The sequence below is a fragment of the Populus alba genome, chromosome 4 (assembly GCF_005239225.2).
Source record: "Populus alba chromosome 4, ASM523922v2, whole genome shotgun sequence".
Taxonomy (NCBI): domain Eukaryota; kingdom Viridiplantae; phylum Streptophyta; class Magnoliopsida; order Malpighiales; family Salicaceae; genus Populus; species Populus alba.
This window is the reverse complement of record NC_133287.1, coordinates 7,122,409-7,150,022: the sequence shown is the minus strand read 5'-3', so window position 1 is coordinate 7,150,022 and position 27,614 is coordinate 7,122,409. Positions and strand designations below refer to the sequence as shown.

Sequence of the window (27,614 nt, the reverse complement as noted above, 5' to 3'; positions counted from 1 at the left end):
CCAAGGAGCATAATCAAAGAGAGTATTGTTGAGGGTGATGTTAAAAAGATCCTCAGGGCAGCCATCATATCCTTTATATCCATTCGAACTACTGGACGAATAGGAAGCTCTTTATCGATTGACATTAATTCTGCAATTCTGTGACAGTGTTATTGTTTTGGCACTAAATCTTGAATCCTTGACGTCCACAGTCCAGGCTTCGGTTGTTGTCCCAGAAAGGATATGACAAGTCTTGTATTGATCCGCAGCTGAACAGGTGGCTATGTTCTTTGAATATCTCGTTGCCATGGCGATCTAGAGGTGTGGATATCGCCAAAAGGACAAATATAGCGGCCAAGAAGAAGAGGAAGGAGCGCGAGCGCAGGATGTATTAATTTATTTCTAAATAAAAAATATTTTAATAAAAAATTTACAATAAAAATGATATAGCATGTATTAATTGAACAAACATTTTCAAAACTCCGCATCTAAAGTTAAGACAGAGGAGAGGCGGCTAGCATAATTGGTGGTCTAATCTCCATGTAACAGAAGCTTCGACTAAGGAAGCGTTTGTTTCTGCGTTTTGGTAAATTTCAAATTTTTTTTTTTTTTTTGCTAAAATTGAATGACGGTTGTACTTTCTGGATCGTTTTGATGTGCTGATGTCAAAAATAATTTTTAAAAAATGAAAAAAACATCATTTACATGTTTTTCGGCACGAAAAGCTATTTGAAAAGCAACCACTACCACACTGTCAAACACGCTCTAAGACACGTCCACAAACCAATTGAGCTAAGCACAACAATTTTATATATATATATATATATTAACTTTTCTTTCTCGATGTTTTTAATTTTATATGAATAGGGTGAGACCGAACTTAAGTCCTTTACGTTAATAAAAAAACCTCCCATTTTCTTTATTTTGTTTGTCAGAATGTGCATCGAGATCGAGTCAACGTTAACAAAGAGAGGTAAAGAACAAAACGTTTCTCCTGCACTTGTAAATTTATAATCACTCAAATAGCAATACACCGAGAGCTAAATCCCAAGCGTCATTGTTAGCATCAGCAATGGCTAATTGCAAGCCACAGAAGAAAGTTCTGTTGTTATGTGGGGATTACATGGAAGATTATGAGGTGGGTTACTTCCGTTTTTATCTATCTTTCTCATTTTGAAGTTGTTCTTCTTCTCCAAGTGATGGGGTTTTGTTATTGTTTTTTGCAGGCTATGGTTCCATTTCAAGCCTTGCAGGCTTATGGAATAGCAGTTGATGCTGTTTGTCCTGGAAAGAAAGCTGGTGATTATTGCCGCACTCAAGTTGGGGACTCTGGTGCCTATCATGGATATCAGGTCCCCCCCTTCCTTGTATTTATTAATTTGTTGTTATATAATTATTGTTTGCTTGGCAATACATATCTCTTTGTAACACCTCCATCTATGTCTTGTATGGATGTGCAAATTACTGTATAGGGCATGTTAGAATGGCACTCTCCAGATAATAGTGGACAAAACCCATGGTGTTAGGCAAATCTTCTTGGATTAAAGAAGATTTCAAATCTAAGATTTTGATTTTTCTGAAACTAATTAGAGGCTTTTTCTGATTAATTGTTTGTCGTGTGATATGGACGCTGGAGGAGCAAGTGAGGAGCCAACAACTGAAAAGATTGGATCTTTGAGGATGTCTTTGTGTCTTCGACTTTCTTCATGATCAAGCTCGATCTTTGTAGTTTAATTGGTGATCTTTTGTGGGTTTTGCAGCAAAGTAATGATTCATTTCCCTTCGAAGACTAACTAAAATGATTCTTCAACAAGAAAGTTTAGTTCTTTTCATCACCATCTTCACAATTTTTATTGCCGCCACAAGTTCTCCAACTAGAGCTCACAAGTCCAACAGCAGCGCTTGTGAATCTTCTTGTGGAACTGGGAAATCAGCTAAAGTTGTCCCATACCCTTTTGGTTTCTCAAGAGGATGTCCCATCATTTTACAGTGCGACCACACAGTCGGTGACGTCAAAATTGGTGAATTTCAAGTCCTGAACATAACCCCAAATGTCATCGTGACCAATATTCTAGCAGACTTGAATCGTTCTATTGAAAGAATCAAGCCTCTTTTTGGCAAGAACTTTGGTCCTTCTTCGAATAACAGTTTGTTACTTCAAAACTGTACCAAGCCTTTAAATAGTTGTGTTATTCCAACTAGTTCATTACGAAGAGACTTGAAGTTAGCAAATTGTGGTGATAAAAATTACGACTTTAATTGTTACTCTCAAGGGCGCAGAGCTTTTGATACTCTTCGTTATGATAATATGACTTTAACTCGCTGCAAGTCTGTTTTCTGATAAACTTGATGGGTGTAGCCTAACTGATCAAATAAAGTAGAATCCATAATATGGCCATTCATTTCCTTAGTTCTGATGTGTTTGTTGGAACTTTACTTGCTGTAGACTTATACTGAGAAGCCTGGGCACAACTTTAGTCTCAATGCAACTTTCGATGAAGTTGATTTCAGCAAATATGATGCGCTTGTTATACCAGGAGGAAGGGCTCCAGAATATCTTGCCATAAATGAATCTGTGTTAAACTGTGCGAGGCAATTTTCCGATTCAGGAAAGGTGATTGCTGCTATTTGCCATGGGCAATTGATCTTGGCAGCTGCAGGCTTATTAAAAGGCCGGAAGTGCACTGCATACCATGCTCTGAGACCTGTTCTCATCGATGCCGGTGCTCACTGGATTGAACCCAAAACCATGATGGATTGTGTTTCTGATGGCAATCTCATTACTGGAGTTATCTATAAGGCGCATCCTGAGTACATCCAGCTTGTTGTGAAGGCACTGGGAGGCGAGATAGCTGGTTCAGATAAAAGGATTCTGTTTCTCTGTGGGGTAAGTTCTAATGCAAAAGTTATTTGTCTCTGGTTGCTATCATCAAGCTCGAAGAAACAAGTGTTTTTTCTTGTTTACTAAGAAGTATTTATTCTCTTCTTCTTGCTTTCAGGATTTCATGGAAGATTATGAGGTTACTGTTCCTCTTCAATCCCTTCAAGCTCTCGGGTGCCACGTTGATGCAGTTTGCCCCAAGAAGAAGGCTGGGGATTTCTGCCCGACTGCAGTCCATGACTTTGAAGGTGACCAGACATACACTGAGAAGCCAGGCCATAATTTCATTCTAACAGCTTCCTATGAAGGGTTGGACGCCTCAAGTTACGATGCTCTCGTCATCCCCGGTGGCCGGTCTCCAGAATATTTGGCACTGGATGAGACAGTGATTGCCTTGGTGAAGAAATTCATGCAATCAAAGAAGCCAGTCGCCTCTATTTGTCACGGACAGCAGATCCTAGCTGCCGCGGGAGTTCTCAAGGTAGTATCCAATGTTTTGTTTCACTTTCATAGAATCACACAAGTAATCATTTTCTTCACACCTGCCATCCTTATTCTTGTATATGTGAATCATGTTGCTGCAGGGAAGAAAATGCACCGCATACCCTGCTGTGAAGCTGAACGTCCTCCTGGGAGGGGCAACATGGCTAGAACCGGATCCAATCGATCGTTGCTACACCGACGAAAACTTGGTTACCGGAGCCGCATGGCCAGGGCACCCTCAGTTTGTGTCTCAGCTGATGGCCTTACTTGGTATCCGAGTGTCATTCTAGCTGTGCTGTTGCAATAATACTTGCCTGTTCATGTATGTCTATCAAATAACATCCGGATTCAAAGCCCTTGATGGCCCTGCTTTATTGTTTGTGTTTGTTTAGGATCTGCGGCTGCGTTTTAAACAGAACACAACTACTAGATATATGGTTACACAAAAAAATGGATTTTACTGTTTATGGGTCCCATATTTTTCAGCATTCCAACCACAGCTCTCCCAAAGCAGCTCCCAGCTGCTTTTGTAAACAATGTTCTTACGCAGTGTTCATGCTAATTAATTAGCATGAACAATATAACATGCATACACTGTACAATGCATGTTACACTATTCATATACTGATCAGTAGTGTAGCATACACTGTTCACGTGAATAGTGTATGCTACATTATTCATGCTAATTAAGCCAGCTATATTCCGGTCGGACGGGTTCTGATTCAAAACTTAAAATACATTAAAATAGGTCTAACCTAGTAAAATAAAAATTATTTTTTATTTTTTAATTGTATTTTATTTGAAAAAACTAGTGTTTAATATTATTCAATGACACTATATAAATTAAATAGAGATCGCTTGATGATATAGCATTTGTAAAATTTAATCGCAATCTCAATTTTGTTCCTGATTATATTTTACCTGATGTTATTATGCCTTTAAGAAATCAAAAAAATTGTAGTCCTTGTCGGATGTATTTCATACATTATAGAATTGTAGATATTTTAATGGAACAATAAAAAATATTTTATATAAAATATTATTTATTTCATGATGTAATAGCAATAGTTAAATTTACAATATTTAAATTAAAAACCATCAATATTAATATGTATTTTTTAAAATTATTTTATAACCTCAATTTTAAAAGCATTCTTAACAAAACACATTAAATTACTTTTTGTTCAACCTTAATTTCAACCACAGTTTTAACCAAACACCTATTTTTTCATACCAACCTCAACTAAAAGTACTTTTTATAAAACAATTTTTTTTTCAAACCACAACAATTACCGCAATACCAAACACACTACAGTAGATGGCCTCATTTGGCATTGTATTTTATTTTTTATTGAGCATAAACTATTAAATACTATATTCTAATTATAAAAAATATATATGAAAATACGTGAACCCATACCAATTCCGATAGCAGGTACAAGGGAGGAACAGCTCCCCTCCATTCACAAACAACAGCCAGCGTCTTTGAAAGATTTTCAAGTCAATTGGAAATAAAATGGAATATTTCTGCATCTATAAGTGCTCGTAGTTTTTAAATATTACAAAACTCCCTAAAAGATTTGGCAATGGTATCTCTACTCAAAAATTACTAGAACAGTGTTTTTTTTCTTTTATTTTCCTGGCCCCTCTAAATTTTGGTTTTGAGGTTTTTTTTTTTCAATTGAGTCCCCTTTGATATTAACAATTTAGGTATTTGTGTTCTAATTTGATCCTGCTTGCCTTCTGTTAGGCTACCGTGGTCTTGATAAGGCATTTCGACTTTAGGTTGGGACTTGATAATGCGGAAATCAAATTAATTTTATGGTTTTAATTGGATTAGAAGCTAGGGTACCAAAATTAAATAACAATCAAAATGGCAGCTCTGATATAGGGGAGAAAACAGTCCCTCTGTTTTGTTTTTTTTTTTTTTTGTCAAAGTTTCCTTTTGGTCCATTTAGTTTTGAAAACACATGTTTTGGTCCAAGACTTTATTTTGTTCCCATTTTGATCCCTAGTTTGAGAGAAGAGAAAGAGTCACCAGTAAATGGCAAAGAAGAGAGAAAGTTGTAAGTTGGGCATGGTTCCGGGCACAAAAAAAATTGTTTTTTATGTCAATAGGTTTCTTTGACAAAAAAAAAATTTATTGAGCTTTCATCTTGCCTAAAAAATAGATCAAGTCTTTTGAAGTTTTTTTTGGGTATGATTGATTTTGTGTTTCGGAGCCTTTTTTTTTTAAATGTTAATATATTTTTTTAATCTTGTCTAAAACGGATTTTTCAAGGTCTCTATATTGTTTTTTTAGAAGTTTTTAGATGAAATATTGGTTGGAAAATGGATTTTTGGGGTTCAAAAATTTAACCCTTGATTTTTTAGCCTCAATAATGGTCAGCAGAATTTGAATTTATTCAAATGACACATTATTTAATTGTACATATAATGTGTTATTTGTTAAGATAAAAGGGTGTTGACAACATGTCTTTCACCCCTTTGAAGAAACCAAAATATATATATATAACCCAAGTGTTTGGACTTAATTTTCTTCTTAGGCATGTAGTTATTATAAGACAGTTTTTTCCTTTACAATTTTTATTCAAGCTCTCCTCTCCTTTTCTTTTTCTTTTTTTCTTTTTTTAGTTTGTGTTAGTTTTTTTAATCTAAATTTTGATTAAAACACTTCTTTTATTTTTTAGATTACTAATCATTCAATTAAAAGACAAGATTACAATGACTAAGATTACAAGTTGGATGAATTAACTTAGTTTGACCTAGATTTATTTAAAATTTTATATTTTCAATATTGTTTCTAGACATCGCTAAATTTTTAAAACAAAAACATATCGAATTTTGGCACGTTTTATTTTTTATATTGTTAATTATTCAATTAAACAAAAAAAAACATTAAATAATTTCCACTAAACTTAAATTATCACTCTTTTATATGAATAAATAATCTTGTGTCTTCATCTCTCAGATATGGTGTTTGATTAAAAAAATAACATTACGATACTATTGATATTAAACATGAATTTTGATTTCACGATCAAAAAAATTCTTGTTGCTTTTTTTATTTTTAATCCGGCCCGCTGTGAAACTAATTGTTGGTAAGATATTTCATGCAAAGATCTATTGAAAACGGTTGCGGATCTTAACAAATCTTAACCATTGCTGAAGTTCTAAACTGTAACACTTAAATTATGATTATGCTTTTATACGGATAACCTTGCTGGAAAGATAAATGCAATTCACCCCTTTTAGGGAAGCAGGCATGTTACCATGTCACGAGGGAAATGGGATGCACTTGCTGAGAGTGATCCCCCCTACTAAACTCTTGAGAATTTGATCGATGGATATAATTCAGTATATAAATTGATTTGATCTCTAAGTAAACTGGTTAAAAATGCTAAAGAGACTCCATGATAAAGATAATATAATAAAAGGCATAGAGGTTCACAGAGAGCAGAGCATATTGCATATGCATAACTAGTTTAGCAGCGCGCCAGCACAGAGAGAATGATGCTAGTTTACCTTTGGATAAATGTCATGAAATCTTCTTGTTCAGACATCACCGGTTGAATAATTTCACATCCTTGAGATTTGGAGGGGAAATGCAGCATCATGGATTTCACCTCTAGAGGGAACTAGCTGGAGCTTATCAAAGTAGCCAAGTCTCTCTAATATGTGTCCTTGACAGTTCTCGGCAGCCATGATTCCTGCTGAGTATGCTCCGTGCACGGATCCTTGATGATCCTCCATGCTGACTGCTTCTCCTCCAAAGAAGAGATTGCCCAATGGTGCACGGAGTCTCTCGTATGAATCTCCAGGCTTTCCAACTAGATCATACGAGTAGCAACCGAGTGAGTTAGGGTCTGTTCCCCACCTTGTTACAAGATATTGAACCTGTTCCAGCAGAGCCAATGATATTAGTTAATAACCTTTGACATGAGAACTGAATTGAGAAAACTAACATGAAAGAGATAATAGGAGCAGTGCAGAAACCATGCGAAATTTACCGGTTCTGTTGCATTAGGAAACATTTTCTTCAGCTGCAACATGACAAAGTTTGCAGCAGACTCATCAGATAGCTTCTCAAGATCACAAGCAAACCTTCCGGCAGCCATGTAGACAAGAACAGGGTGGCCAGTTGCCTTGTGGAGATTGAGAAAATAACCACAAGCATAAGATGTGGGTGCAACAACACCCAAGAGTTCAACATCTGGCCAAAATACTCTATCAAACTGCATTGCAATCTTGTTTTCACTGCCAAAACCAAGATCTGAAATTGCATCAACCTTCCACTGTGGCAGCTTTGGCTCAAAATGAATTAAGTTTGCTTTAAGAATCCCAAGGGGTACTGTAATGATAGCTGCATCAGCAATAAAGCCTGTTCCATCCTCTACAGTGACCATCACCTTATTAGGCCCGTTGGATATTTTTGCAACCCTACTCAATCACAATTCATTAAAGAATGAAATCATTTCACCGGGAAGCACTGTATAAATCTTCCAATTCAGAAACCAAGATACATCCAAAATATTAAGAAATGAGCAAAGTATACCTGTGATTCAGGCGTATATCAATATCTTTTGCAAGAGCCTTTATTATAGGGTCATAACCTTGCACCATAAGACCATGACCGCCAGAAAGAACTTGCTCCTGCATGTCAAGCAATACCCTCAACAACGTCAGCATTCATCTAAAGATAAACTGAAATTGACCTTAACATAGTACAGATTTTGTATAGAATTTTGCAACATACAAGGAAGAGAACGTATTACATTTAATAGGAAAACAAGCCAATTCTGCAATCTAAGATTCTTAAAAAAACATTCACCAATTTCTTTGCTGCTACTATCTCAAATCAAATATATATTTTTTTCGGAATCTAAAGCCAACCCATAATGATAAACAACTTCTTTTCAAGTCAATTTTATAAAGGCAAAGCATTTCTTGACATAAAGCAATGTTGTGGACATAAAAGTATGCATTAAAGCACAAACATCCTTATGCATAGTTCATGAAATCACTGCAGCACAATGACAAGACACTTTAGAAGAGGTGCAGAAAATCAAGTAGTCCACTTGCCTGATCCCAAGATTTCAGTGATATCATATCGGCATCTGCTGCAAACCAAGCTTCCATTCTGCAGATGTACCATTGCAGCACTTCATATGCAAGTCCTTCTTGCCTGCGGGAAAAAAAAAGTTTTATTAGTAACCCTCAAAACTCCATGCTGAAAAATGTTCAAAAGTTTGTATTTGCTACAAGCTGTGCGTTTTCCCGTACCTTAACTCTGGATGCCTATCCAAAACAATCCAAATCGCTTGAAGAACAGACATGTCATCTGTGTGTTCATCTCTTACTTTCTCAGTCTAAAGGTGTACACAAAGAACTTAGTTTGCTTTAGGAGGAGAATTTTTAATCATAAAGAAAAGTTCCAGTCACATAATTTAGTATGAAAATCCTACCTCGTCAAGAATTCTTTTGAATGCATCTCCAACTTCGATGACCATCTGTTGTGGAATTTTGTGTCCTTCCTTATCAAAAAGGGTGTAACTGAAAGGGAAAACCCAAATCCTCTTGATAAGTTTGGACTCTAAATTAATAAGAACCAGAATACTGGCTCATAATTTTCTAAGCGATGCAACTATAATCCATACAAAATAGAATCAGTTTGTTCTACTTGAAAGGAAAAGGAAGGAAGGAAGAATGCTTAATGCAAAGTCTGAAGTGAATTGCAGAGAACGTAAAAGTAAAACTGGCAAATGACAGACCTCTCTAGATCATGGTCATATAATACAGAGTTGTCTCCACTAGTACGGTATAGTTTAAGCCCCAGACCTCGTATCAGCGGCGCCAAAGGATTCTCATTGCAAACACCATGTAGCCTGGAAGGCAACATGAAAAAAGAATTAACAGATTGAGGAGTCAATCTGTGTGTTGCTTCACATTTAGAAAGAATCAAATCAAGGCAACCCAGCACATATTACAGCAATGGTAAAGAGTGGTTAAGGAATCAAATAATACATGAGCACAGAGATCTCTTCCTGAGCTCCATGAAAAATTAATTGTTTTTTCAACCCACAATTCATGAGCATTAGCATCCGTAACAAACAAACATATGGATCAACCTTTCCAATGTCAGCACATGTAAAGTGCATTCATTCCACAAAACATGGCAATCACACTACTGGATTATGAGTCAAAATCTATAACAACTTGACATTAGGCAGAACATTAAAAGGTTCCAATAAAATTAAATATGACTGAGAAAGGAACAATACCATGATGCTCCCAAATCCACAGGATAGCCAAATGAATGGTCAGTATGAATGCGGCCACCAAGTCTATCCCGTGATTCCAGCAAGATCACCTGAAACAATAGAACACCTATTAGCCAATTGATGCATATGAATACACATATTCCGACAAACATATAACTAGGTGCATAAATACATATTCACAGTTTGCTAACCTTAAAAGATGCATCATGGAGTCTTCGGGCAGCAGCAAGCCCTGAAATACCACCACCAATCACGATGACAGTAGGAAGCGAACTGTTTGGCCTCTCAACTTGTGAAATGAAAGTGCCTAGTCATTGGTTGAAGAGAAATCAGCAAATTTGAAACATATGTGTTCATCAAAAAGTAAGAAAACAAGACTGGAGAGACATTTAGAGTACACTGGCATCACTTGATTTTGTCATGTTTAATATTTTCAAAGAGACAAAGACTACAATACATCATACGCAACACATGATCTACCACATCAACACGGTTGCCAACATGATCATCCAAGATGACAAACATGTCAACAACTTTGATGACATGCTCATGCCAACTTCCTTAATGTAACTTGACATAATTGATAACTTGGACCGTCATGTTAGCAAACATGACTAAATGGTTGCCGGCGAATGTCCTACAACGTTTGTCCCAGTCCCGATGCATCGAAAACTTATTTTGATGGTAAAAATCATTTTTGTCCTAAAATAATTTATCTGTATTAACTCGAGAAAATAACCGCCTACTGTTATAGCCTTTTAGGCTTATAATCATGCACGAGTCACGTCAAACAAACAACAAAAAATCAATTAATAGTATTTACTACCATATAAAATCACTATATTTTCACCCTAACAAATCACAATTTATATCATAATACAATACCAAGAGATTCAATCAAATCATAAATAAATAAAAACTCATATGCTATCTTTTCAACTTATAACAAATCCAAAAACAAATTGAAAAAAAAGAGAGAGAGGGGATGTATTCTATTTTTTCAACGTCAACAAATAAATAATGAAATCAAGAAAGTGTATCATAGATTATACTAACCGTTCTCGATCAGATTCTCCATCTTTGAACCACACAAATTATCAGAACACGCAGAAGAATCAGCCAAATCGACGGATTATTATTCTTTAAAAAAAAAAAAACAGCTGATCGCTCGCGGTTTTTTCAAAAGAAAGAAAGAAGAAACGATTCGTTCACTGTTGTATAGGAACAGGAAAATTAGAAATTAATTGAGAAGAATGGTAAAGAATATATAACAGAATCCCAGCAATAAAATGACTAAAAAGACTGCTCAATGAAGAAGAAGAAGAGCAATGTAGCTGCTGCTTCTGCTGTTGTTTACGATTTAGACAGCTCATAAGGAGATATTTTCTTAAATCCTATCAAAATTCCTCTTTCTTTTTGATCGATTATCTGATCATTCAAACCTAAGAACCGAATTTCTTTTAGAAACGAAGATGGTTGCATAGATCGATTGATTGGTTTTTGATGATCAAAATATCAATCGATCGATCAATGCAGGTGAGAAGAGGGAGGAATTTAGGTTTTTTTTTTTTTTTTTTGGGTTTCCTTGAGTTTCTGCTGTGCAAGCGAAAAAATCTATGGTGGGTTGGGTTCTTTTATAGTAGTGTTTTGTGGGAATAAATTATGAACTCGTCCTTCTAGTTTTTAGAAAGGAATGAATTAGTCTCCTTTGTTTCGTACATTTTTTTTTTCATTTTCGGTTTATTTTGTTATTTTATTTTAAAAATCGAAAATTTAAATAGATATTACGAAAAATTATGAGGGAAGAATATATCATCTGAATTAAATTAATTTAAAATAATTATTTCATTATTTTTAATACAGTTAAGGGGCTAAATAACTAGTTTTAAAATAAAAGGAAGTAATTGATTGTTGTTTAAGAGTAGAGGGACTAGGTTATAATTTACTCTGTTTTGTGGCGATGACCAAGTTGCTTACGGCTTTAGGTTGGGCTGGGAGCCTGGGAATGGGAATAGGTATGGGAATGGGAATGGGGAGGGAAGGTTCCTTTTTTTGCTTTATTCTGGGTGGATGAGAGATCGGCCATCGAATCCGACCACATTTGATGAAGAACTAAGAAAATATTCTATTTTTGTGATTTCTTTTTAGGAAAGGACAAATATAAAATGTTTTTAACGTGGAATATAAATTTTTTTTATTGTTTTAATGGATTGAAGTTAAATATAATTTTTAAAAATAAAAAAATATATATTTTATTTTAAAATATTTACAAGTAAAGTTTTAAAAAAAAAACAATAATTATCGTTCTTATAAACATCACTTTAAATATTCTTAAAATAAAATAAAATGAAACTATTAATTATGATGAATTTAATTATAGATATATTGTAAGTTGTTAGTTCCAGCCTATTTTGACTTTCCCCTTTCATAACCTTTCTAAAGAAGAATAAGATATTTTTTAAAGAATTAGTTATTTTTAAAAGTACAGTAATAGTTATTTTTGAAGTATATTTTATTTTAAAATATATCAAAATATTTTTTATTTTTTTAAAAATTATTTTTGATATGAGTACATGAAAAACAATAAAAAAAATATAAAATATTAATTTTAAATAAAAAAACATTAAATTTCTCCCCACCTCTATTTAAATGCAATACCAAATAAAAAACTTAATTGATTAATTATTGAAATATATATTTTATTCATATAGAATACATTTCAATGAGAATTACCTTTACTTCTTTTTTTATTTCTTTAGATTACAAGTTGCAGCTTTAGGATTAATTTCCATGAAAAGATAATTTTAAAATAAAAAAAATAATTTCATTAATTTAGTGTGAGATTTTATATTATACAATGATACTACTATACACGATTAAAAGTGAAAAGACACATCGGAGACCCTATCCATTTACATTTTTTTTTCGTTATTATTATTAATTATATGCATCCTTGAATTAGAAAATATTTATATATATTTTTCCTGAATAATGATTTTAATTGTTCTAGATAAAAGTGCCCGCTTTAACCTTTTTTTATACAAATTTAATTACTTTTATATTTTTTTAATATTTTGTTATCTTTTTAATGTGATTTTTTTTTAAAATAAAAAATATTATTTTTATATATCTCAAAATAAAAAAATATTTTAAAAAATAATATTTTATCACGCTTTCTAACAACTTTAAAATTAAATTTAACTGAGAAATGGGATATCTTTATCAAGCATTATTTTTATGAAAACCACCTCATCTTGATATTACCCTACTTTATTTCTGTGTAATTTGACAAAATAAAAAAATAAAAATCAATATATGGTATAATTTTGATAAAATAATATCTTGATTAATTAATAATCTTCATAATTTATTTTGAAGGTATTAATGTATAGAAGTATAACTGTAATTTCATTTCTTAACTGTCTAGTCTCCATTTGAATTTAAATTGGATACGTTTTTAAGTGAATTTAAAAAAGAATTGCAACCTCTTGCCCTTGCCAAGCGACCTCCTGGCTCACATAACTCTATTATTATTATGTTACTTTTGCAGCCATCTAATTTTTTATGTGATTTCAATAGCAAGGAATATCTTTGTATTTAATTTAATTAAATACAAGTTTTTTTATATAATAAATGGTATATTATTAGCATCCTGTGCGTTAAAAATATGGTAAGAACACGTAGTTCGTATAATCTAATACATAAAAAAAAAAAAAAAAAATCTATCAGTAATGTGCTCAGAATTTGAGCTAAAAATGAAGAATAATGATTTTAATGGTAATAATTTTTTTATTGATGAAATATATGGGTCCGTGCATGAGGAAAATTCCACGATGCTGCTGACCAAGGGATGATTGGAACACAGCTCATCTACCCTCAATTATTCAGCAACTGATCAGAAGAGTCAGACCTGGCACTGGTATCTTCGGAAAGTGGAAAACTAAGTAAGTGTCCTTGACTTAAAAAAAGTACTAGTACCCGCTGCAGAATATTCTTTTTTAAATATAAAAAAAATAAACCATTAAAAATATAAAAATTATTTTAAATGTTTTTTATCCGGTGGCCAAACGAGATCCACGATATTTAAGTTTCACAACTAAATCAGACTTTATAACATTTGATTTTCATCATAAGTTCAACACTATTCATGGTGGTATAAATATCTATTTGTGTGGTCCACAATCTAAACATTTTATGTACACAGTACTAGCAATAATAATTTCTCCACGTATTATAAATTTTGTTAAAATTATTGTAAAATAAAATTTTATATATAAAATAAATAGAAAATATGTTATTTTAAATTTTACAAAATCAAAATTTAAAACATAATTTTATTTAGAATTTAATATAATAAAAAACTATTTATCTAACAAAATAGTTTTTTTTTTTATAAGGATCTTGATTGGATAAAAAAAATCTATCTGAAAACCAAGATGATGATGTAGCAGCAGCAGTCAATGGCCAATGAACCTGCAGAGAAGTGTTGGATTATAGCGTATTAAAATATAGTAATTTGGGGTTAGGTGGGAGATTGGAAAGTGTTATATCTTGCTTTTTTTTATTCAGATTAACTTTTAAGGTGACGACGGGGGGTAGGATTAGACAGGAACACGGAAAGGCGTGACTTTCATATCCGTCTCTATTTCTGATTCAAAAATGGTGCAGGCTATTTGCTAGTGGAGTTAATTTGAATTAAATCGAAATTAACTTGAACTTATTATTTTTTATTTAAAATATTTATTTTTAAAAAAAATATTGGTTCTGATCTAGTCAAGTTTAAAGTTTAATTTGATCCAATTATGTGTTAAACTTATTAGATGATAACGAATTTAACTAGGTTAAATATAAAAAAAATAGCTCGAAAAAAATATTATATACTTATTATATATTTAAAGAAATATATAGATATTGGTATATCTGGCTTTAAAAACAAACAATCTTAAAGTTTGAAAAAAAATTATATGTAACACCTAACTAATTCATGTATTAAATAATTTTTAAATTAATGGGTACCGTAACTCAATCAAGTATATTTTTAGTATCGTAAATTCAAACCTCATCGAGCTTAGGTTTGACACAATAGTTATTTTATATTTGGTTTTGGATATAGATAATATAAAACAAGACCTATGGGTATGCATTACTATTACTAAAGGTAGATTACACATTTATTTTATTTTTTTTCATGATATTCTTGAGTTTTTTATATAAAAAAACTAAATTTATATTACCGATAACAAAAAAATCACAATTAATTTTTTTGTATTTCACTAAAGAGTTGAAAGAGGACAGTGCATCAAGCTGTTCGCAAGAGCATCCTTTTCTTTATGACATGATTAGCGGCTTGAATTGTGATAATAAAAGAGGGACTATGTTGCTCACTATTAAACCATTTTTTCATATTTTTATTTCTTATGAGGATGATTGAATGCAACGGTGGCGTTTGGTTAAGAAAACCCTTGATACAACTTTGAACTTCTGTCTTATCTCGCCTTTTTGCAACCTCGTAATTGTCCCCAACACAAGCACAACCTTGTATTTTTTTCTAGTATTAAACTATTAATGGGTTTAGATATTTTTTAGTGTAGAATGCTAAAATATTTTGTCTTAATTATATATTTAAAAGTGTTTGATTAATTAATTAATATATATTATAATTTTATAAAAATGTTACTTAAAACTTTCTTTTAAAACCTTAATTTAAAAATAAAAATTATAATTTATAAAATTTTTTTTAATCAATTCTTTCAAATCACAAATTAAAAAAGCTTTCGTAATCTCTTACCTGTTTCCGATCATATTGTAGTTAAGTTCACATGGCAATTTAATACAAGGTTGGAATTTGGAAACTAAAACGCATCTCTGTCCATTATTTCCTGGGTAGTCATATAATGATGATTTGATGTTGAAAAATTAGTGCAAGCTTTGATTTTGAGCAGGAATGATTATTTTTTATTTGATTTGGTTTTTATATAAAAAAATGATAATAAAATTAAATTTTAAAAAAAAAATTAAAAACTGGTTCAAATCGATTGGATGCTTTGATTTAGTTTTTTAAAACAAAAGTCGGTTCAATCCGGTTTGGACTCGAGTTTTTTTTGTTTGACTTGATTTTTTTCTGGTTTTTTTTGTTTGAGTTTGGTTTGTTTTTTTTTTTTTCTGATTTTTTAATATTTTTACTCACTTTTAATTTGAAGGTGGTCTATAAGAGCTGCCTTTTTTAAATTACGTTGGGCTTTGCTGAATTGAGCTTTACCAATCTCCATCTTTGGGATGACTCACGTCGTCCTAATTAGTGAAATTAATTTGGTGTAAACATGGATTGTCTGGATGACTCAGTTACACCTCCCATTTTTTCCACTAAGTTTCCCACCAACTCTTTTGATTAATGTTTTCTCATCATGCTAACCTGGTATCATAAGTTAATTAACACTTTAATGATCAACTTGCTTAATGGTTATTTTTAGATTAATGCTTTCCCACGATCTGCGACCTACTCGCAACTTCTCCTGCAATATTAAATCAAATTTGTTTTTAGATTCATGAAACCTCTTTTTCTAAAAAAAATCTTTCTTTTTTCAATTGATTAATTTATCAATATACTCTTTACTTTTAAATTTTAAATTAATTAACATGTTTGTAATCAATTTCTTTTTCTTAATTAATCTTATTATTTCCCTTCAAACTGTCTTATGAAAATAAATCTTTATTCCGTGTTATATATATATATATATATATTATCTTTTTACTATTAATAAAATCTTTCTTCGTTTTGAATTCAATATTAAATTTTTACATATTTTTGTTAAAGAAATCGGAAAGTCTTAATGGAATGATTTTTCTCTTTCAATCATCTTAATAATTTGGAATAATTTTCTTCTCCAATTTCAAACTTAATATTGTGGCCGAATGGGAACCTAGGCCAATTTTAAGGGCATCCATTCAACTTTTTTTTTAATTATTATTTACTTAAAGTCTCTATCTCATTAATTCATGTTCTAATCAACATGCTCATATTTGTTCATATAATAGTAAAATGAACATCACAATCCCACATAAATATTTCTAGTTAGAATTTAGCATATTCTTTCAACAATTTCTATCAATTACTCCTTACCCAAATAATTTATCATGCATAGCAATATTAATCCATGGTATAAACACCAATTAAAAAAATTAAATATTTTTTTATGCTAAATTCATTAATATATCATTACGAATGCATGAAATTCACAAACTTAAACACTTAACCATTTAATATGTTTTTAGTGTTTTCAAAATCATTTTTGATGAGTTGATGTTAAAAATAATTTTTTAAAAAATTAAAAAAAAATCATTAACATGTATTTTAATACGAAAAAATTATTTGAAAAGCAATCACAACCACACTACTGAACAAGCTCTTCCTTATAAGAAAAAAATGAAGGTAAAAGGTTATAGAATAATTTTTTATTGATTCTTTGTCTAAACCCCCTTTAAACTTCTTCTAATCTCCCACTTTTTAGTATTTAGTGCTTAATTAGGTGTAATATAAGTGAAAGATGTAAGAAATCTCACACGATTTTCCTCTCTTCTAACCCTTACATTGGTCGGCCATGAATGGCTTCCCCAAGGAAGCCATGAATGGCTTCCCCAAGGAAGCCATTAATGGTACTCAATATCATGCAATTTCTTTATTTGCGTAATGGTGGTAAGTTTTTTTAATTCTCATTTTGGACCCCACGCTTTCATCACCTTAATTGATTCAATCTAACAACCATTTGCTTAATGTTATTCAATTGCAGCCCCTCTCCAATTTAATTTAAATTTTATTCATTTATATTTATAATTTTCTTTAAAAAAAAAAATATTTTATAATAAAAAAATTTGACTTCATTAATAATTTCTATTTTTCTTTCTATTAATTATTATTCCAAGAAATTTTTGAGCGGGTGTTCATACCTTAAGCTCGGGCTACCAAGCCTGAGCTCAATATACAGTTGAGGCCCAAGAAAATGGGCCCATGCGTTGTAGCCCAATCCCAACACCCAAAGAGCATGGGCTCAGGTGTGGTAGGCCGAACCCACTCATAGATTCGAGTTTCTGCACCCTAGCGCAACATGCTTAGGTTCATGAAGTACGTTTTGGCCCAATTTTTATCTTTAATGAACTCGAACACCTTGTCCAAACCCGACACTCACTAAAGATTTTTTTTGAAACCCCATGTGAGTCCCTCAATATTTTATACTGATTCAATATGTATTATTTTGAGTATAATACAACTCAAAATATCACAAGGATGAAATTATACTTTAGTCCCTCTTCTTCTTTAAAAAAAAAGATTCATGTACTATAAATATTTCATTAATCTTTCAAACTAAAGTTTTACAATTTCTTTATCCTTAACATTCTAAACATATATTTTTTTTTAATTTGTCTTTCTAAATATGATTGCATATTTTTTCTCTACAAAGTTACTAACTTTACTATTGAAGAGTATTCATGTCCATCAAAGAGGACTTTTTGCATGTACCACCTATCTTGGCTTACTAGGCACCACTAGCTACTACTTACCTAGACTTTTTATATTACGCCACCAAATACTTTGGCTTGAGAGAATGAATTAGATTGCTTAAACTAAAAAATTAACTGATTATCTAACACATTAATCTTATTCCTAAGCATCTTGGATTTTAAAACTCATTAATTGGAAGCCTGTTAAATATATAAATTACCGATCTTTTTCGTGTTAATTTCATCCATGTTGTGCAAGTTACTCAGATAATATTGAGTGTCAACAATGTTTAGTTTATGTGGTAAATCCTCTAATGGGTGTGATTATTAACTTTTTCATAGCCAAAATTCATTTTCTCTTGGTTTTTCTTAGTGACTTCTCAAGTTTTATAGGCCAATAATGGGAATTATACTTTGTCTTGTACCACTAAAAACAAGTTTTTTCCTTTTGGTTCTAGTTATAATTAGCAATATGTCCATGTTTAATTGAATATTTCATTTATTATATTGGAATTATCAGAGCAAAGTAGACTATATAACTTTTTCTGAGCTCTTATAGGACAAGATCTTATGAAGTTGAGATCCTATTTTTTATAGTAGTGCACATGAATCCAATCTAACCCATTGAAGTTCATTGTAGTTTTAACTAAATTATTGACATGTGTTACCATGCGGATTAGATTTAAAAAACTTTGAATGTTAAAAAATATTTAGATGTTGCTATTTTTTTGCTAATGAAAAAAAATTTAAATTGTGTAGGGGTTGACTTTGCGGTCTATAATCAACCTCAATGACCTATAAAAACATAATTTGCCTAATTGTTTTTAGATGATATCTTTTTTTTTTAATATTAAGATAACAATATATTGTATTGACTTGGGTTAACCTGGGTTACCATGTCAAATTCACGACCAAAGTTACGAGACTATGATAACTTTATAAAAAGTAAAGCAAAATAAATTATAAAGTTGAGCTCCCAATTAACCTAAAGTTTGAAGGATAGAATTGAAAAAAATTTAAAAAAAGACCTAAAAAGTGTCAAGTTAACCTATCAAATTCGTGATCCGGGTTATAAGATCGAGATAATCATATAAAAAGTAAATCGAAATAAATTATAAATTCTAATTATCAATCAACCCAATATTGAAGGATGAGATTAAAAATATCACTTAAAAAAATATAAAAAATAACTCGAGTCGATCCATCAAATTTATAACCCTAGTCACGAAACTAAAATAATCTTATAGAAAGAAAATAAAATAAAAATGACCTGGTTTAACCTGGGTTAACCTGCCAAATTTATAACTCTAGTTATAATACTAATATAACCCTATAAAAAACAAGTTAAAATAAATTATAAAGCTTAATTTTCAATCGATCCTATCGGATCTAATATGGAACGATGAAGTTTGTCAAAATTTTAATTAAAAAATAACACAAAAAATAAGTCAAGTAAACTTGAGTTAACCCGTTAAGTATTATTCTTAGGTCATGATGATGAGATAACATAATAACAAAAACTAAAATAAATGATGAAGTCTAATTCCTAATCAAACATAATATTAAATTATAAAATTAGGGAAAAAGTCAATTAAAAGAAAACCAAGTCAACTAGGTTAACCCGTCAAACCCGTGATTAAATTCATGAGACGGGGACAACCAAATAAAAAATAAATCCAATATTGAAGGACTTGTGACCAAGGTCTTGAGACCGAGATAACCTCTAATAACAAAATTAAAAAAACCCCTGATTTAACTAGGGTAAAAATATCAAAACATGTGACCTTGATAATGAGATTAAGATATCCTTATAAAAAGTAAATTAAAATAGATCATGAAGCTTGATTTTTAACCGATACAATGTTAAATGATGAAATTAAAAAATAAAATAAAATAAAACATAAAATTAACCAAAGTTAACTATGGTTAACCCGTTAAGCATTATTTCGAACTTGTGAGACCGGGATAACCTAATAGAAAACAAACAAACAAATCATGAAGTGTAATTCTTAATCAATCAAATATTAAAAGATGAGATTGAGAAAAAAAAAGTTAATCAAGAAAAAAAAACCCCAAGTCAACTCGTCTAACCCACAATCTATGTCATTAAAGTGAGATAATCCAATAAAAAATAAATTTAATATTAAACAATATATATTTTTTTTAAAAAACATTGATTGAAAAAAAAAACCAAGAAGAAAAAAAATAATATTCCAATGAATGGTACTTTGTAAGAAAAGGTACAGTAAAACCCCTTCATCTTTTTTTTTTTTTTTTCAATAATGATACAAGAAAATTTCGGGTGTATAAATACACAAGTCACAAGCATGAAGGCTATAACACAATCAATAATTTCTAGTAAGAAAAGCTAGCCAAGAGCTACAAAAGTTGAGCAAAACCATTGACAAGCCAGGACAAACCATATAATTTTTAGGCCAAAGATGCGATTTTTAATCCTCATATTTTTTTAGGTTTAGGTTTACTGTACTATTTATACTATTTTGTCTTTTACTTTATTTTATGAGTGGACCTGTTCGGTTCACCGGTTTTAGTGGCAAAACCGAAACCGAACCGAACCGGAAAGATTTCTGGTTTTAGCAATCGGTTTAATCGGTTTTTCATCTCGGTTCAGTTTTTCCGGTTAATTTTCCATCGGTTTTCTCAGTTTTTTCGGTTACTCGGTTTTTTTGAACACCCCTATATATATATATATCCTCAAATTTGAAAAGCACTCCAAACCAACCTTAATTAAAAGTACTTTTTATAAGATAATTTTTTTCAAACCACAACCACAATACCAGACACACTCTAAATCAATTCTACACTTGATTGACTAGAAATATGGTTGAGACTAAGTTTAAAAAAATCTAAATAAAAATTAATCTAGTTAAATTCAGGTAATTAAGTAATTTAATTCATAAATGAATCATAAATCCATTTGAATTTTTTTTTAAAAAAATAATATAATTTTAATTTTAAAAAATTTTAAAATTATATTATTTTTTTTTTATTTAAATTAGCTTGGATTAACCTATTTTATAATAGGTCTAGGGTATGGTACCTGATAACTTTTGTTTAAACAAGTTGTGGGCCAAGTAATTAGGCCTATCTAGTGCCTAATGCTGGTCATGAATGGGCCGAACTTTCATTGAAAAAACAAAAAGATAGTAATAAAAAAAGAAAGGCTACTTCTTTCTAGACCAATTAAATCAAATTTCCATTTAGGTTTCTTTCACGGATTTGATTTCATTCTCGCCGAATCAGAGAAGACCTTAAAAAAAAAAAACTAAAAACCCAATAGAGATCGTAACTTTTCCTATTATTTCCCTCAATTTTCGATTGAATTTTCTCCATTTCTCTCTCTACAGGTACTTGATAGCCTATTTTATTTTAAGATTTACAGCTATAGTTGCATTAAATGGAACTCATTTCTTGATTTTGTTTTTAATGCAATTTAGTTGATGTATTGGTTAATTGAGATTTTGGGGCTGTTGGGTTTTTTGTTTTGTATGATGTGCTTGGTTTGTTTGGTTTTTGATGATGGTAAAGATGCAGACTTTTGAAGATTTCAGCTTTAGAGCAGTAAATAGAATTACGGGTTTTACTTTTTGCGTACTTTTACTGATTGTTTAAGCAGTGAAAAGGATTTTTTGGGTTCTTAATAAAGCTAAAGATGCCGAAGTTGAAGTTCCTCAAATTCTGTTTTATTGAAAGTTTATAGGGCTCTGAGTTTATTGAGATTTGTTATAGCAGTATCAAAATCGAGCTCGGGGTTTCATGGGCTTTTCTCTTTATGTCTTGTTATTGATTGTTTTGGTTGATTTTGTTAAATGTATTGATTTAGTAGATAAAAAAGGTTTTTTTGGGTTCCCAATTAAGTTAAATTTACTAGCTTTGAAATTTATAAAAGAGTTTTAGAGCTTAACAGTTTCTCGGGGTTTCTATCTGATGTATTTTTATTGATTGTTTACGATTAATTTTGTTAAAAATATGTTTTAATTTTGATTTCGGGTTTGTTGCCTTATCAATGAAGCTAAAGAAATGAAGCTAAAGATACAGACTTTGAAGTTTTAATTTTGGTACACATTAATAGCCAGTCTAAACAGGATTTTGTAGCTTCTTGGTTTTTGTGTTCTATTTCTTGTTATTGATTTTTTATGTTCCATTTTGTTAACTTCATGATGTTTTTTATTTTGTTGCAGGAATACGATTTGAGAAACTTTGATTATATGATAATTTATTGATAATTATATGTTGTTGTTTCAATTGTACTAAACACAGGAGTGCTTGCATTTGTTTAGTACATTATGGAGGTACAGACAAATGGGAAACCGATAGATTCACTCTTTGAGAAGGTCCTTTGTATGAACATTCTATCATCGGATTACTTCAAGGAGCTTTACCGATTAAAGACGTACCATGAAGTGATTGATGAAATATACAATCAAGTTGACAATGTTGAGCCATGGATGACTGGTAACTGTCGTGGCCCATCTACATCCTTTTGCCTTCTGTACAAGTTCTTCACCATGAAGCTCACTGTCAAACAAATGCATGGTCTGCTAAAGCACAAGGATTCTCCTTATATCAGAGCGGTAATTGTGCCATACCTGTGCTAAAGCCTTACCAATTATTTTTTTGTTGTTATTGGCTTGATTTGGTTGCAACTTCCTGATGTGTGGATATTTATTCAAATACTTCATTGGTTGATCACTCTTGAATTTGAGAAACATTCCCTTGCTAAACAACTTTATATTCTCTTATGTGACTGTATTTACAAGGTCGTTTAATTTGTGAAAGCATTTGTTAATCTAAAATTGTTTTGGTGTGTAAACATGCATAATTGGGTCTTGAGTTTTAAGGTCACAGGTTGACTTTTGTGGGCCTTAGCTTTAGATCATGTCTGATCAACTTCTTAAGGTCTTGTCTTTACTTTATCTTTTCTTGTTTTCTCAAATATTAGCTAAGCTTGGAAACATGATGACTGACTTTTATCAAATTTGGAAACTTTTGGTTAGAGTCTATGATTTTGTTACATCTCAGGAAGTATTTTACCATTTTACATGATTTAAACTGCACAAAGGAAACTAAATTTTTTTATGCAACTTGATTCAAGCTGTTCTATCAACTGCAAATTTATGAATGGATATTTTTATATGAATTAAGCTCCACTTATAAGGACTTTTTATCAACTTTGCTGGAGTGTGAACTGCTGAGAAATTACGAGCCTGTTTTTAATTACAAGGTAATGGGCAAAACATTGCCACGTCTGACTTTTAACAACATTTGAAAATCTCAATTTTGAGTTACATATCGCACATGATAATGTCCTTGTTTTTCATAGCAGATCTCTGCAAACCAAGGTTGAGGTGTTCTTGTTTCTTTGAGTTGCTCTGACTTTCTCACTCCTACATAAACTGCCCTTGCTTTGCTGAGCAGGTTTCGCAAAATTAAGGTTTGGGGTGTCTTATTTTTTGATTCTCACTCCTAGGCTTTTTAATCCTGAATCGATGCTGTCAGCACTTTTTTAATCATGAATCAATACTGCTCATTACCTTTTAACCCAATTTCTCTTGCTACTACTTTGACTGGTATTGTTACTATTTGCTAATTATGGGAAAACCAGAGCTGGCATTCTGTTGCCCACTTTTATTGACCAGGTGCTGTTATTGTTACCATTTTGGTTCATTGAAACCGTGGATAGAGATTCCTTATTCCACTGCCATCAAAGCTTGGTTCACATTAATCCGCATGTTTACAGTTTTTCTTCTCTTTCTCTGCTTGATTTGCGGAATGTACTGTTTAGCATTGGGACTGCTTTATCTTAGCTTTGTGTTTGAAACGAGGGATTGATATCTCCAAATTTGATTGCAGGTTGGGTTCCTTTACCTGAGATATGCTGGTGACCCAAAGACACTGTGGAATTGGTTTGAACCATATATCAAAGATGATGAGGTACTTCTCTTATCCTTGCTTGAACTACAGTTTAAGTTTCTCTTACCAACCCATGTATAATAACTGGCAACTTGATGCCTTCTGATTCTTGAAAGCCTAAGTTGCAACTCAAACTGCGTTTTGAAACATTTTTAGTTTGTGAAAAATGAATGCCCAATAACCATGTTTAAGATTTCTTCCAGTTCTTTATTTTGCAAAATGTAATTTCTGGTACTGATCTTAGCAGTTGCTTGGTTACAAGTAGTGTATACATGCCAGTTGTTTAAGGTCTTTGGTGGTGGGTGGGGGAGGGAAATTCAACTTCAACACAAACTTATCAGAAGTGTTGATATAGTCTAATCTCCTTTAGAATTGTATTGTTTTAGTTGAAATGATGATTGGAATCGCTGTGCTTGGTATTCTTTGAATTAGAGATCCAGTGAGTAGTCTTTTGTTCAGGGGAACTGTCTAAGAGCACAAGTATGTTACATTCATAGAGATGGACAAACACTTGGATAGCTCTTCTGCAACCCAGTTTAGCCAATCTATAAAAACATGGTCAAACAGCATTCTGTTCATTTCACCAATTGCTTTTCAGATACATAAATTCAGGAGTTAATGTATGATGATTTTTTAGTTGATGGTGAAAACTTCTTGATGAAACTGGTAAAGCAGCTGGAACATTTTCTAGTTCTAATTGCTTGATGAATGTAGGCATTGAGGGGGGGGGGGGTACCAATTGCACAAATAACTGAAATAGTTGAGGAAATAGGAAATCCTACTTGATAAATAAAATACTGCTCCATATACCAATGTAACAACTGGCCCCAAAAAAAATATTCTGGACTTCTCCTTCAAATTATGTATTTATTTTTTTGGTTTCACATTATGTTCCTAATTAAAGTGTATCAGGATTCCAGCTAGATAGCTACCAAAGATTGTTTAATGCATGGGTTTCGTGAGACAACTTGATTGCTTAAGAGGCTGACCTCTTTGTCAAATTGGTCATGTTTCTTGCCTGTCCTTTAGTTACTGACATGTATCAGTGCAAAAGAGCAGTTCTTAATTTATTTTGGCCCCTGTCCTTGTTGAGTAGCTTGCAGAAAAGAGCTCGCTCCCAACATCAAATGACCTTGGGAGATTTTTTTTGTTTGCAGTTGGATTGGTGGGACTGAAATGATTCCTTTTCTAATATGTGAATATTCCAGTAGATCCTGCTTTCCAAAATTTGATATTTATATACAAGTACCAATCTTTGACAGTTACCTAGTAGTTTTCTAGCTAATGACATCTTTCCTTTCACTGCTACTGTTAACTAAATGCTCCTTCATGCGAGATGTTAACCCTTCATTATTTTTTTGACATGATATGCATGTCCTTTTCCATCAGTAGCTTAAGTTTCTGTGTGTAGTGACGTATTAGAGCTATGATATTATATTTCAGGAATTTTCTCCTGGATCTGGTGGAAGGAAGACAACAATAGGCATATATGTGCGTGATTTACTTCTCGGACAGGTCAGGTTGAAACAATATCTAAAGCTTTGTATTGTAGTATTTTCATATTCTGTTACTCTTCTTGGTTGGCAAAAAGGGATTGATACCATATGTTTTTCTCTTGCAGTACTACTTTGATACCCTTTTCCCCCGTATTCCTGTTCCTGTCTTGCGGCAGATCACAGCCAATCTTGAGATGATGAAGCTACCCACAAAAATTTCTGGTTCAACAGGGGATGGCAACCGTCATGGATCTGATGATACTGCACGTCGACCACCATCTGTGAAGGCTGCACTTTCAGTCTCTTTTGGTCAGCGTGCTCCTCATCGTGCATCAACTAGGGACTCATCTCCTGTTCGTCGCACACTACCTCCACCCTCCTATGACAGAACCAGTGATGATCCACGACGTCATCGCAGCCAGAGTCGTGAATATTCTGATAAAGAATATTCCGACCGGGATCGGGATCAGGATAGGGGTAGAGAAAGGGACCGTGATAGGGATAGAGAGAGGGACAGGGTTCGGGATAGAGATCATGATAGAGAAAGAGATCGGGACCGTGGCAGGGACAGTGACAGGGACAGGAAACAGGAACGTGAGAGGGGTAGAGACCGAAGGTCTGATTACGATAGGAGTTCCAGGTACACTGACAGGGAAAGCAGAAGGGATTATGAACGGAGCAGCCGTGATGGAAGTAGGCGTCATAGAGAAAGTAATTATAGAACCCGGAGTCGGAGCAGGAGCAGAAGTAGAAGCCAAAGCTTGCAAGCTGGCACCTCACCATTTGATCAGCATCCATCTCCTCAAAGGGATGGAAGCAAGGATAGGACATCTGCATCTAGCAATCTGGCTAAGCTCAAAGATCTTTATGGTGATCTTGGTGATCAGAAAGGGGATGCTGGCCTGGAAAGGGTTCCTCGGAGGGACAATGATGGTGAAGAAGTTTTTAGACTGGGTGGTTCTACTTGGAGGTAGGTAGTTCAATGAAAGCTGTCACTGTCTGATGTATCAGTAAGGTCTTCAGCCACACCAAATCACTGTTTGAGTCAAGAAAATGGTCACCATTATAAACCTTTCCTCATCTCTATCTAGTCATAGTTCATTGAAGCACGTGTAGTGCATGTGCTTGAACTGTAGGGGTGCACGTACATGAGCCCCCCCTCCCTATGTTCCATGCGTACAATTGTCTTAGAAAATTTCATATCATGTCTAATTAACTTGTTGCATTAAATACGCAAGAGAACTTTATTTGTCATATCTCGAATCTGTTTTTCTTTTGCTAGTGGTTTCTACGATGTGGGTTGTGATATTCATGTCGATCAGGCACGATTTCTCCTTGCAGATACCACTCCTTGTGTCATTGGAAGGGACTTCTTCTTTATGCTAGAGGTTAAATGACTAGCAGTTTGGATCCCGTTGCGACCATGGAAATTTTAGAGGAAACTGTAAAAAGTAGACCCAGATTCTCCAGGCTCTAATTGTTTTGTTTTTCTGAGAATGAAATTACCTACTACAGTTTGGTGTAATTCAATAAAAAAAACAGCAGACAGCCCTTCATTTAATTTCGAGATTTAAAAGAAAAAAAAATGAAAAACATTAAGAAAGGATAAATGAAAAATATGAATTGGATAAAAAAAATATACTTTCCATGTTTTATATATTTCAGCAATTTTTACTATTGTAATGTATAAAAAAGCTAAAGTTGAAGGCAAAAACCGGCTAAATTGATGTTTATGCCCTTTTTATAAAGTCCACTTGCCTTTGAGGCAGGGATAATTTTATTTTTTCAAATGAAGTATTGGTTATTAAAGGATTGTTCTGGGTATAATTGTATTTTTCATTTTTTGTTTGCATAATTGAATAACTTAATTACTTCCGTATAAAAAATAAAACTGGTGGGAAGGGGTGTAGAGGTCTTTTCATTTATTTTTATACAGTAAATTGGTAGATATGTCCTTGAGGTCAAAAAAATTATAGCAGGGTAATGGGTCTTTAGATCTTTTTACCAAGGTTTTTTTTTTAATTGTTATGGGGTTAAGGGTATTATTGTTTTTTTTATATTTAT

The 27,614-nt window shown here is 32.4% G+C and overlaps 3 protein-coding genes across 6 annotated transcripts; 2 read left to right on the top strand and 1 right to left on the bottom strand.

The window, feature by feature from the left end:
- Nucleotides 1–880: 880 nt before the first annotated feature.
- LOC118030281 (protein DJ-1 homolog D) lies at nucleotides 881–3,808 on the top strand. Its single transcript, XM_035034339.2, has 5 exons — nucleotides 881–1,117; nucleotides 1,206–1,331; nucleotides 2,426–2,866; nucleotides 2,979–3,341; nucleotides 3,445–3,808. Exons 1-5 carry the CDS (start codon nucleotides 1,052–1,054, stop codon nucleotides 3,631–3,633), a joined length of 1,185 nt encoding a protein of 394 aa, XP_034890230.1. The 5' UTR covers nucleotides 881–1,051; the 3' UTR covers nucleotides 3,634–3,808.
- A 2,949-nt stretch (nucleotides 3,809–6,757) lies between these two features.
- Nucleotides 6,758–11,220, bottom strand: LOC118030279 (probable polyamine oxidase 4). The gene is made up of 10 exons (XM_035034337.2): nucleotides 10,681–11,220; nucleotides 9,816–9,931; nucleotides 9,625–9,713; nucleotides 9,115–9,228; nucleotides 8,809–8,896; nucleotides 8,627–8,712; nucleotides 8,426–8,528; nucleotides 7,899–7,996; nucleotides 7,354–7,783; nucleotides 6,758–7,240 (listed from the first exon to the last, which is right to left on the bottom strand). Exons 1-10 carry the CDS (start codon nucleotides 10,700–10,702, stop codon nucleotides 6,923–6,925), a joined length of 1,464 nt encoding a protein of 487 aa, XP_034890228.1. The 5' UTR covers nucleotides 10,703–11,220; the 3' UTR covers nucleotides 6,758–6,922.
- Nucleotides 11,221–21,322: 10,102 nt separating this feature from the next.
- On the top strand, nucleotides 21,323–26,804 carry LOC118030277 (pre-mRNA splicing factor SR-like 1). 4 transcript variants are annotated; one of them, XR_004684303.2, is made up of 5 exons: nucleotides 21,323–21,488; nucleotides 22,323–22,715; nucleotides 23,468–23,575; nucleotides 23,995–24,075; nucleotides 25,498–25,554. XR_004684303.2 is itself a non-coding variant. In XM_035034336.2 (5 exons), exons 2-5 carry the CDS (start codon nucleotides 22,428–22,430, stop codon nucleotides 25,746–25,748), a joined length of 519 nt encoding a protein of 172 aa, XP_034890227.1. In that variant the 5' UTR covers nucleotides 21,326–21,488; nucleotides 22,323–22,427; the 3' UTR covers nucleotides 25,749–25,981. The 4 variants fall into 4 exon arrangements, 3 of the variants coding, with proteins under 3 accessions (XP_034890227.1, XP_034890225.1, XP_034890226.1); XM_035034336.2 differs by lacking the exon at nucleotides 23,468–23,575 and adding an exon at nucleotides 25,676–25,981 and having other exon boundaries at nucleotides 21,326–21,488; nucleotides 25,498–25,574; XM_035034334.2 differs by lacking the exon at nucleotides 23,468–23,575 and adding an exon at nucleotides 25,676–26,804 and having other exon boundaries at nucleotides 21,329–21,488; nucleotides 25,498–25,569.
- The last annotated feature ends 810 nt before the right edge of the window (nucleotides 26,805–27,614 follow it).